Source organism: Salmo trutta, unplaced genomic scaffold (genome assembly GCF_901001165.1).
Source record: "Salmo trutta unplaced genomic scaffold, fSalTru1.1, whole genome shotgun sequence".
Classification (NCBI taxonomy): Eukaryota; Metazoa; Chordata; class Actinopteri; order Salmoniformes; family Salmonidae; genus Salmo; species Salmo trutta.
This window is the reverse complement of record NW_021822211.1, coordinates 320,800-332,754: the sequence shown is the minus strand read 5'-3', so window position 1 is coordinate 332,754 and position 11,955 is coordinate 320,800. Positions and strand designations below refer to the sequence as shown.

General features: G+C 47.1%; 1 protein-coding gene across 1 annotated transcript; it reads right to left on the bottom strand.

The window, feature by feature from the left end:
- Positions 1-629: 629 nt before the first annotated feature.
- Positions 630-4,664, bottom strand: LOC115181014 (GTP-binding protein GEM). The gene is made up of 4 exons (XM_029743129.1): positions 3,936-4,664; positions 3,606-3,682; positions 3,246-3,450; positions 630-1,389 (listed from the first exon to the last, which is right to left on the bottom strand). The coding sequence occupies exons 1-4, from the start codon at positions 4,288-4,290 to the stop codon at positions 1,106-1,108; spliced, it is 921 nt and encodes a 306-aa protein (XP_029598989.1). The 5' UTR covers positions 4,291-4,664; the 3' UTR covers positions 630-1,105.
- Between the last annotated feature and the right edge of the window lie 7,291 nt (positions 4,665-11,955).

Below are 11,955 nucleotides of genomic sequence, written 5' to 3'. Positions count from 1 at the left end.
TCCCCAGTGGGTGGGCCTGTGTCCACCCCAGCCCACCCATGCCTATACCCCTGACACACACACAGACAGACAGACAAACACAATTTAATCAGGCTTCTATCTAACCACTTCCTGGTTCTTGACTCCTCCTCCAGGATGTTACCTTGACAACTCACTCACTTCTCACAAACGGAATGCCACTGTACAAGACATGTCTGTGTGTCCAGTTTCCCTTCATTAATTGAAGGAGTGTTTATAAAGGCAGCCCTCTCCAGTCAGTCATTAATCCAGACATGGCTCTCTCATTCTGGCTTCAATCTCGTAACAGATTTAGCTGGACCCCAAACACACTCTGGCTGAAGGTAGCCTAATTATCCCTCTCTCACACACGCTACTGCCCTGGCCCCAATCCCAGGTCTCTAGGGGGTCAGTGCCAATCACCCTGGTGGGAATAAACACACACACACACACACACACACACACACACACACACACACACACACACACACACACACACACACACACACACTATGGAGTTACCTCTGAGGGGAGGATAACTGCTCTGTGTCACCTGCTGAGTCATGGTCCAATAGCATGTTTGTGTGTGTGATGTTATTGGAGTCTAGCAAGACAAAGACAACAAGTGAACATTATGACATTTTAAAGAAAATATGGATTTTATTCCACTGCTAAACAAAACCAATGGAAAATATCCACACACAGCAAAACATACACAAGATGAGCAGTGCAGATTGTCAGTTATCTCAATCGGACAGATAGGACTATATACAAAACCACAGACATACAAACACCTTGTTATCAGAATTCAAATTGTCCGGGTAACCTAGTTAAATCACTTGGGAGAGAGAACGACAGATGATAGAGAGAGAGAGAGAGGAGAGAGTCTCAGTGAGGGATCCTAAAAGGATTAGAGATCACTAATTATCTAGCACCTCTCTCTCTTTTCCTATTTCAATCTCTCTGTCGGCTGAGATTGTCAGAACACTGCATGTCCATTGGTTGATTCTCCAGACCGTCACAGAGGCTGGCGAATGGGGCGACAGTTTTGAGGGGTCAGTCTAATGTAGACTGCAGTAGGGGTGGGGTTGTGTGTGTGTCCTGGGTCTTAGAGCACTGAAAGGTCATGGCAGGATTTGGACTTCAGACGGAATGCGACGTTGGCATTGTTCTTGGCCACCATCTTGTCCAGGAAGCGTTTGGCCTTCTTGGGTATGCTGTCGCAGCGTGTGTGTGAGTGTGTGTGTCTGCGGCGGTTGTTGTTCTCCTTGGTGTCTCTGCGTAGTCGTAGCTGCTGTACAATGCCATGGAAGGCTGGCCAGACGTTGTGTTGCATCGCTGCTGACGTCTCGATGAACTTACAGTCAAACACTGCAGCACACGCACGGCCCTCTGGAGAGAAAAACAGTCACACACAGTCAGACAGCTGCTGAGAAACTCAAAAACACACTATCAAACACCATAGCTCATCCACAGCCCTCTGTAACACACAGTTGAAGTCAGAAGTTTACATACACCTTAGCCAAATACATTTAAACTCAGTTTTTCACAATTCCTGACATTTAATCCTAGTAAAAATTCCCTGTCTTAGGTCAGTTAGGATCACCACTTTATTTTAAAAATGTGAAATGTCAGAATAATAGTAGAGAGAATTATTTATTTCAGCTTTTATTTATTTCATCACATTCCCAGTGGGTCAGAAGTTACATGCTATCAAATACTAATTGAGTGTATTGCCTTTAAATTGTTTAACTTTGGTCAAACGTTGTGGGTAGCCTTCCACAAGCTTCCCACAATAAGTTGGGTGAATTTTGGCCCATTCCTCCTGACAGAGCTGGTGTAACTGAGTCAGGTTTGTAGGCCTCCTTGCTCGCACACGCTTTTTCAGTTCTGCCCACAAATTTTCTATAGGATTGAGGTCAGGGCTTTGTAATGGCCACTCCAATACCTTGACTTTGTGGTCCTTAAGCCATTTTTCCCCATCTTTGGAAGTATGCCATTTGGAAGACCCATTTGCGACCGAGCTTTAACTTCCTGACTGATGTCTGGAGTTGTTGCTTCAATATGTCCACATAATTTTCTTCCCTCATGATGCCATCTATTTTGTGAAGTGCACCAGTCCCTCCTGCAGCAAAGCACCCCCACAACATGATGCTGCCACCCCCGTGCTTCACTGTTGAGATGGTGTTCTTCAGCATGCAAGCCTCCCCCTTTTTCCTTCAAACATAACGATGGTCATTATGGCCAAACAGTTCTATTTTTGTTTTATCAGACCAGAGGACATTTCTCCAAAAAGTACGATCTTTGTCCCCATGTGCAGTTGCAAACCGTAGTCTGGCATTTTTATGGCGGTTTTGGAGCAGTGGCTTCTTCCTTGCTGAGCAGCCTTTCACGTTATGTCAATATAGGACCTGTTTAACTGTGGATATAGAAACTTTTGTACCTGTTTCCTCCAGCATCTTCACAAGGTCCTTTGTTGTTGTTCTGGGATTGATTTGCACTTTTCGCACCAAAGTATGTTCATCTCTAGGAGACAGAACGCGTCTCCTTCCTGAGCGGTATGACGGCTGCATAGTCCCATGGTGTTTATACTTGCGTACTATTGTTTGTACAGATGAACGTGGTGCCTTCAGGCGTTTGGAAATTGCTCCCAAGGATGAACCAGACTTGTGGAGGTCTACAATTTTTTTTCTGAGGTCTTGGCTGATTTCTTTGGATTTTCCCATGATGTCAAGCAAAGAGGCACTGAGTTTGAAGGTAGGCCTTGAAATACATCCACAGGTACACCACCAATTGACTCAAATGATGTCAATTAGCCTATCAGAATCTTCTAAAGCCATGACATAATTTTCTGGAATTTTCCAAACTGTTTAAAGGCACAGTCAACTTAGTGTATGTAAACTTCTGTCCCACTGAAATTGTGATACAGTGAATTATAAGTTAAATATTCTGTCTGTAAATAATTATTGGAAAAATTACTTGTCATGCACAAAATAGATGTCCTAACCAACTTGCCAAAACTATAGCTTGTTAACAAGAAATTTGTGGAGTGGTTGAAAAACAAGTTTTAATGATGCCAACCTAAGTGTATGTAAACTTCCGACTTCAACTGTATACATATGTGCACACACACACACACACACACACACACACACACACACACACACACACACACACACACACACACACACACACACACACACACACACACACACACACACACACCAAACCTGTGCCTCTAATCTCACCGGTAACTGACACCTCTCTGCGGCGGACCAAGTCACACTTGTTTCCCACCAGGATGATTGGCGTGTGGTGGGCAGGGCGGTGTTGGCGGAGAGATATACGTAGCTCTGAGGCTTGCAGGAAGGAGGACCGGTCAGTTATAGAGTAGACCAGCAGGTACGCATCGCCTGTCTGTATACACTGGTCCTGAGACGAGCCTCCCTCATCCTGAAGGGAACACAAATAGAGACTACTATGTTAGAGCTGTGATATGTAAACAAACTGTTGGAGTATGGCAAGAACACACACACAGCAAGACAGAGATGAGACTAGATCTACAGACTAGAGTTTCATCAAGTAACCATTAGAAGTTTCTCTCTTACCTCTGAGTCCCAGTTGTCCACTAGAATGACTGTGGCTTTCTCTCCATCCACTGTGATGGTCTGCTCACACACCTCATCTGAACAACAAACCAATCACTGTGTTAAGAACCACATTCACAAACAACATTTAGATTCATACAAATAGAATTGGTCAAGCATCTTACTTTTATATTGATGTAAGATGGATGCGTAAAAAGGAGCCCAAGTGGATGTTTCCCTATGTGCCCATTACGCACAAAAGCATTAAATACATCCATCACAAAGTCATAGCATTGGCCTACCCTATAAAACATATTTTCCTTCTTCTCAAGCGCATTGTAATTCATTCACCTCCATATAGCTCGCACTCGTCACTGTCCATGCTGTCCGCCGCTCCAGCGAAGATGCTGGCAATCGCGGATTTACCGACCCCTCTGGCGCCCAGCAGCACCACGCGAAACGGTCTCGAGCTGCCGCCGGTATTCCCTGTAGACCCAGTGGAGATGACGGAGTCTGTGGAGTCTAAAGAGGCCCAGCTGTCGCGGCTCCCATCCGATTCCCCGGCGGAGTTGGAACAGGATTTGGAGCGGGACATGCACGCTGGAGACGCGAGGCTGTCTGATAGGTGGCTCCCGGTATCACTGATGCTCCACCGGTGGAGTTGGTGCTGCAGCCGCAGACTGTGTCGTCGCATGCTCAACAGCATGATGATAAGATAATAAAATAAATCAAACCAATAAAACTCGGCCTTTAAAAATAAAGGTGCGCTGAAAAAACACCCCTGGACTGAACTAGAAAACAAATAATGGAACAGATGAGAATCTCCAAAGTATTCTCAGAAAGTTAAATAAATCCTACAAATCCATAATTGAGTGAAATGGATGAAGACTGGATACAACCGAATGTCCAAACTCAGGAATAAGAGCAAATGTCAGAAGTTGTCCCACATCAGTGGAAGTCACGCATTAGTGCCGGTAGACAGTTTAATCCTCGAGATGGGAAAGAAAGAGGCTGTTTGGTTGTTGAGGTCTCTGAACACTGTGAGCGCGTGTAATCCCGTAAATCGGTCTCTCTCTAATGTTATAATGGGATTTCTTCCGCGGCGAGATTTATATAAAGAAGGGCTCAGCGCGAGATAGGGTTTCCTTGACGTCAAGTGTGTGTCTCCTCCCTCACCCTTGTGCGTTCTCACGGCTCGGGACCAGCGGTGTTGAGGGGGACTGGCCCTCCCACCCAGAGGCAGCAGTGGATACGTGGAGATGTGTGTTTCCACATGTGTAGGCTACTGTATCCCTGCCAATGTTTCTGATACTGTAGAGGCTGAGCAGGGACATATCATAACAGCCTGGTCTCATGGACTAGACATAACATAATAAACGTAATTCCGGGATACCAAATGAGTATAGTAGTAGTATGATATGTTATGTTATGTTTGGTATGGCTACATGGTTTCCTTTACATAAAAATGGCTAACTGTGGACATGCATTAAGATCCAGGGTTAACACTTTCTCACAAAGCAACTGTTTTGATTATGCAGAAGTTGTTGATTCTCCTCTTCACATGTCTTTAGTGTCACACTGGGTGATGAATACACACTTCCCCAAAATAACAGTAGGGCTCACATTAACATAATCACTGGTTACACTCTGGTGCTGCAATGGGAGAAGGTCCTAAAAATCCATGCATTTGAGTGACAGAAGGCCCCAGTACATTCTCCTCTAGGCAGAGGCATCATGCCCACAGGGGGCACAAGGGCACAGATGTGTCCTGTTTAAAAAATAAGAATAATAAAAAAGATATGTTGTTGTTTTTCTGTAATACTACTAGCCACATAGCAATTTTATGAAGTTGGCTTTAGCTAGCCTCATAACTAGCTACCAAGAGCCATTTCAGGCTATCAAGTTAGAGTTGCTACAGTGCATTTGGAAAGTATTCAGACCCCTTGACTTTTTCCACATTTTATTACGTTACAGCCTTATTATAAAATTGATTACATAGTTTTTTCCCTCACCAATCTACACACAATGCCCCATAATGACAAAGCAAAAACAGATTTATAGAAATGTTTGCAAATATATATATATATATATATATAAAAAAAACAGAAACGTTCCATTTATGTAAGTGTTCAGACCCTTTACTCAGTACTTTGCTGAAGCACCTTTGGCAGCGATTACAGCCTCAAGTCTTCTTGGGTATGACGCTACAAGCGTGGCACACCTGTATTTTGGGAGTTTCTCCCATTCATCTCTGCAGATCCTCTCAAGCTCTGTTCGGTTGGATGGGGAGTGTCACTGCACAGCTATTTTCAGGTCTGTCCAGAGATGTTCGATCGGGTTCAAGTCCAGGCTCTGGCTGGGCCACTCAAAGACATTCAGAGACTTGTCCCAAAGCCACTCATGCGTTGTCTTGGCTGTGTGCATAGGGTCGTTGTCCTGTTGGAAGGTAAACCTTCGCTCTGGAGCAGGTTTCGGCAAGGATCTCTCTGTACTTTGCTCCGTTCATCTTTGCCTCGATCCTGACTAGTCCCCCAGTCCCCGCTGCTGAAAAACATTCCCACAGCATGATGCTGACACCACCATGCTTGACCGTAGGGATAGTGCCAGGTTTCCTCCAAACGTGACGCTTGGCATTCAGGCCAAAGAGTTCAATCTTGGTTTCATCAGACCAGAGAATCTTGTTTCTCATGGTCTGAGAGTCCTTTAGCTGCCTTTTGGCAAACTCCAAGCAGGCTGTCTTGTGCCTTTACTGAGGCGTCCGTCTGTCCACTCTACCATAAAGACCTGAGAGATGGTTGTCCCTCTGGAAGATTCTCCCATCTCCACAGAGGAACTCCGGAGCTCTGTCAGAGTGACTTTCGGGTTCTTGGTCACCTCCCTGACCAAGGCCATTCTCCCCCGATTGTTCAGTTTGGCCAGGTGGCCAGCTTTAGGAAGAGTCCAAACTTCTTCCATTTAAGAATGATGGAGGCCACTGTGTTCTTGGGGACCTTCAATACTGTCATGGAGCTCTACAGACAATACCTTCAACCTCTTGACTTGGTTTTTGCTCTGACATGCACTGTCAACTGTGGGACCAGAAAAGGCACAGGTGTGTGCCGTTCCAAATCATGTACAATCAATTGAATTTACCACAGGTGGACTCAAGTTGTAGAAACGTCTCAAGGATGATCAATGGAAACAGGACGCACCTGAGCTAAATTTTGAGACTCATAGCAAAGTGTCTGAATACATCTGTAAATAAGCTATTTCTGTTTTTCATTTTGAATAAAGTTGCAAAAATGACTAAAAACTGTTTTCATTTGTCATTATGGGGTATTGTGTGTAGACTGATGAGGTAAAAACATTATTTAATCCACTTTAGAATAAGGCTGTAATGTAACAAAATGTGGAAAAAGTCAAGGGGTCTGAACACTTTCCGAATGCACTGTAGCTTGTCTAACTAACAAGCCTGTTGGCATGGTTGGTAGACTTTAGAAAAGAAAGACATTACTAAATGTAATGAATAGGACTCACATTCCTTTTAATCTTTTACACAGATTTTAGCAGAGAATCATATGTTTCTTTAGTGCCCCCCCCCCCCATCCCCAGGTACTTTGTGCCCCCTACCTCTAGATGAGGTATATAGGGCATCAGAATGCATTTACAATATCATTATCACAATTCCTCCTGAAGCAGGCCTATGTCTCCATTAACCTCTGACTGGTAAAGAAGCTGAATGAACAGATAGATTTAGAGGTAGCCTTAACGCAGTAGGCTTACGGAAGACTTAGATTAATACCGCCAATGAGATGAAACACTGGGCCAGGAGTTACACCACAAGTCACACTGGGCCAGGAGTTACATCACGAGTCACACAGTCCTCTGATGTCCTCACCCAACCTATGCATTGGCATCTCTTTTCCTACCTAACAAACCAAAATAATGACAGTGGTAAGTCCACACAATCACACTTCCACATAACCACTCACACACTCTTTCACAATTCAGGCACCAGACAAGAGTCCTGTCATCCACATTTATACTATTTACATTATGGGGCCAGGTTTCATTTCACATGTCTATAAGGTGCAGTAGTCCAGGGTTTCCCAAACTCCCCCCCCCCCCACACAGCTGATTCAAATAACCAACTCATCATCAAGCTTTGACTATTTGAATCAGCTGCGTAGTGCTAGGGGGGAAAACCTAAATGTGCACCCATGTGTACCTAGTTTGTGAAACCGTGCAGTAGTCCAAACGGTTGTCACATCCCCAGGTCTCCTCAGGTAACAGCATGAAGGTTGGTTGGCTCACTGACTCTATCACTGATCCTAACACTGTAATCTGGAGCTGTTCTAACTTGGGGTCAGGGGTCAGGATCAATCAGATTCACCTGAGGACAGCTAGACTGATAGGCAGGCAGAGAGCAGAGATGAGGAGCGCTCACACACACACTGCTGTAGACAATGAAGGATGGCGCTGAGTTTCAAACCTATGCCTGTCCACCGAGTGTAGGATCTAGACCCGGGTGTAGCAGAAGGAAGGACCCACCAGGATGTTACATCTGGGTGGTGCAACAGGCATAAGGGGCTGGTCTGACTTAGTGCATGCTACGTCGGACATTCATAGCGTTATGTCATAAGCCCAGCAGATGCAACAGACACCAGGTGCTTGGCCCTGTACACTTGGTCCCCCAGTCCTGTCCTGTACACTGGCACTCTCATGTCCACTGCTGTGGTATCAGGTCCTGGTCAGAGAGGAGAGGCTGCTGTGGTACCAGGTCCTGGTCAGAGAGGAGAGGCTGCTGTGGTATCGGGTCCTGGTCAGAGAGGAGAGGCTGCTGTGGTATCGGGTCCTGGTCAGAGAGGAGAGGCTGCTGTGGTATCGGGTCCTGGTCAGAGAGGAGAGGCTGCTGTGGTATCGCGTCCTGGTCAGAGAGGAGAGGCTGCTGTGGTATCAGGTCCTGGTCAGAGAGGAGAGGCTGCTGTGGTATCGGGTCCTGGTCAGAGAGGAGAGGCTGCTGTTGTATCAGGTCCTGGTCAGAGAGGAGAGACTGCTGTGGTATCAGGTCCTGGTCAGAGAGGAGAGGCTGCTGTGGTATCGGGTCCTGGTCAGAGAGGAGAGGCTGCTGTGGTATCGGGTCCTGGTCAGAGAGGCTGCTGTGGTATCAGGTCCTGGTCAGAGAGGAGAGGCTGCTGTGGTATCGGGTCCTGGTCAGAGAGGAGAGGCTGCTGTGGTATCGGGTCCTGGTCAGAGAGGAGAGGCTGCTGTGGTACCAGGTCCTGGTCAGAGAGGAGAGACTGCTGTGGTATCGCGTCCTGGTCAGAGAGGAGAGGCTGCTGTGGTACCAGGTCCTGGTCAGAGAGGAGAGGCTGCTGTGGTATCGGGTCCTGGTCAGAGAGGAGAGGCTGCTGTGGTATCAGATCCTGGTCAGAGAGGAGAGGCTGCTGTGGTATCAGGTCCTGGTCAGAGAGGAGAGGCTGCTGTGGTATCGGGTCCTGGTCAGAGAGGAGAGGCTGCTGTGGTATCAGGTCCTGGTCAGAGAGGAGAGGCTGCTGTGGTATCAGGTCCTGGTCAGAGAGGAGAGGAGAGGCTGATGTGGTATCAGGTCCTGGTCAGAGAGGCTGCTGTGGTATCAGGTCCTGGTCAGAGAGGCTGCTGTGGTATCAGGTCCTGGTCAGAGAGGCTGCTGTGGTATCAGGTCCTGGTCAGAGAGGAGAGGCTGCTGTGGTATCGGGTCCTGGTCAGAGAGGCTGCTGTGGTATCAGGTCCTGGTCAGAGAGGAGAGGCTGCTGTGGTATCAGGTCCTGGTCAGAGAGGAGAGGCTGCTGTGGTATCAGGTCCTGGTCAGAGAGGAGAGGATGCTGTGGTATCAGGTCCTGGTCAGAGAGGAGAGGCTGCTGTGGTATCAGGTCCTGGTCAGAGAGGCTGCTGTGGTATCAGGTCCTGGTCAGAGAGGAAAGGCTGCTGTGGTATCAGGTCCTGGTCAGAGAGGAGAGGATGCTGTGGTATCAGGTCCTGGTCAGAGAGGAGAGGCTGCTGTGGTACCAAGTCCTGGTCAGAGAGGAGAGGCTGCTGTGGTACCAGGTCCTGGTCAGAGAGGAGAGGCTGCTGTGGTATCAGGTCCTGGTCAGAGAGGAGAGGCTGCTGTGGTATCGGGTCCTGGTCAGAGAGGAGAGGCTGCTGTGGTATCAGGTCCTGGTCAGAGAGGAGAGACTGCTGTGTATTAAACCCTGCTCATCTCATCTGATCTCATCGGCTGGACCGATGGCTGAGAGGACAATAAATCCCTGTTAAGGGCTAAAGCACTGTGTGTGTGTGTGTGTGTGTGTGTGTGTGTGTGTGTGTGTGTGTGTGTGTGTGTGTGTGTGTGTGTGTGTGTGTGTGTGTGTGTGTCCTGGCTGTTCAGCTCCTGAGACAGCCGAGGGCCAAGGTAGGACTGCAAGTCTTGTTCTTGAACTTGGACCAAAACAACAAATCTCTCTCTCAGTACCACTTCTCTGCCTGGGTGACAACAGGCGTGTTCACCAACTTTCAGTGACTATATCCACACTATATTATTCTCTGACCCCTGGATTATCGTCTCCTGGGTGGGTTTCCATGTGTCCAATGGCCTCTAGAGATTCAGAGCCTCTGAGCAGCCAGTCCAGTCAGAGTCAGAACAGCCAGTCCAGTCAGAGTCAGAACAGCCAGTCCAGTCAGAGTCAGAGCAGCCAGTCCAGTCAGAGTCAGAGCAGCCAGTCCAGTCAGAGTCAGAACAGCCAGTCCAGTCAGAGTCAGAGCAGCCAGTCCAGTCAGTCAGAGCAGCCAGTCCAGTCAGAGTCAGAACAGCCAGTCCAGTCAGAGCAGCCAGTCCAGTCAGAGTCAGAGCAGCCAGTCCAGTCAGAGTCAGAACAGCCGGTCCAGTCAGAACAGCCAGTCCAGTCAGAGTCAGAGCAGCCAGTCCAGTCAGAGTCAGAGCAGCCAGTCCAGTCAGAGTCAGAGCAGCCAGTCCAGTCAGAGTCAGAGCAGCCAGTCCAGTCAGAGTCAGAACAGCCGGTCCAGTCAGAACAGCCAGTCCAGTCAGAGTCAGAGCAGCCAGTCCAGTCAGAGTCAGAGCAGCCAGTCCAGTCAGAGTCAGAGCAGCCGGTCCAGTCAGAGTCAGAGCAGCCGGTCCAGTCAGAGCAGCCAGTCCAGTCAGAGCAGCCAGTCCAGTCCCAAACATGCCCTTTTTTCATCTGCTGCTAATGCTTGTTGTTTGCTATGAATATATTTTATGACAGTAAAACGTGAGTCTGTGGGCCCTGGATTAAAGCCTAGTGAATGGATGTGCACTAATACACTACTGCAGTGACCTATAAGGTTAATACCACATCTCTATTCATACCTTCTTCAACAATAAGCCTGGACTCACACACAGTCTACTTGTCTCTGTGTGTGTGTGTGTGTGTCCTTGTGCGTGCGTGTTAGACACACAGGAGCGTTTCTAACATCTTTCCATTAGTGTGTGTCATGTCCTCTCAACAAAGATCACTGTCTGGATAGAGAGTGACTGTGACTCTTTTGTCTGCTGGACACGTGAAAAACAACATGGTCTATAGAACCCACAATGCACTGTGTCTGAGGCGAGATGCGTCTCACGGCACCATGACGTGCTCTAAGCGGGAGTGCGAGGCTGAATGCGTTCATGAGTTATATAGAGATGGTTGCTATGGTGATGCCATTTTGCAAAGAACTCTAGGTAGTACTTTAACTGTCTCGTCTCTCTGTATGGACGCAGATGTAGAGGAAGTGGTTGGGAAACTGCGTTCGTATGATGAGTCATCTTGCCTGTGCCTTGAAGACTCGAATCTCATGCATATACCGATACGGTCAAATATATTGGCAACCTTGTACTTTACAATGGAGTCCAATGGGGCAGAATGTTTTGTTGTCTCATTCAAAACTGCTTGAATGGCTATTTTTACCCAGGATGCACCTGTAACTTACCACAGGTGAGATAAATGACACTTGCCTCGAACCAAAGTAATGAGAATTTGTAATAATACTTTTTAAAAAATTTTTTTTACTTTGAAGTGACAAATCTCAATTTCAGTTTAGATTATTATAATTGTTTAGGTCATGTGAAATTGTTAATCAAACAATTACACGTGTGAACAACGAACGTTTATCAATTACAAGTGATTTTAGAAGAAATTATAAATTGTGTAAAGGTGCCAATATATTTAGGCTTTAGCTCTGTAGGCTAAAGGTCTTGAGGCTCGGGGATGAACTCGGTTCAATAATACCAAGTGGGTCACACCTACTTCCTCTGTCAAGAGTCTGGGCCTTTATGGCATAGGAGGTAGTGCACCTGCCCTGTAACTAAGCGCAGGGTTACTGGTTCAAGGCCCACTCCAGCAGTTTCCCCTAT

What these genes read in the sequence shown, in the direction of transcription:
- LOC115181014 (XM_029743129.1), bottom strand. Translation starts at nt 4,290, where the DNA reads ATGCTGTTGAGCATGCGACGACACAGTCTGCGGCTGCAGCACCAACTC. An exon ending in CGAGTGCGAGCTATATGGAG is followed by an intron (nt 3,683 to 3,935) that starts GTGAATGAATTA and finishes TTTGTTGTTCAG; the next exon opens with ATGAGGTGTGTGAGCAGACC. An exon ending in TGGACAACTGGGACTCAGAG is followed by an intron (nt 3,451 to 3,605) that starts GTAAGAGAGAAA and finishes TGTTCCCTTCAG; the next exon opens with GATGAGGGAGGCTCGTCTCA.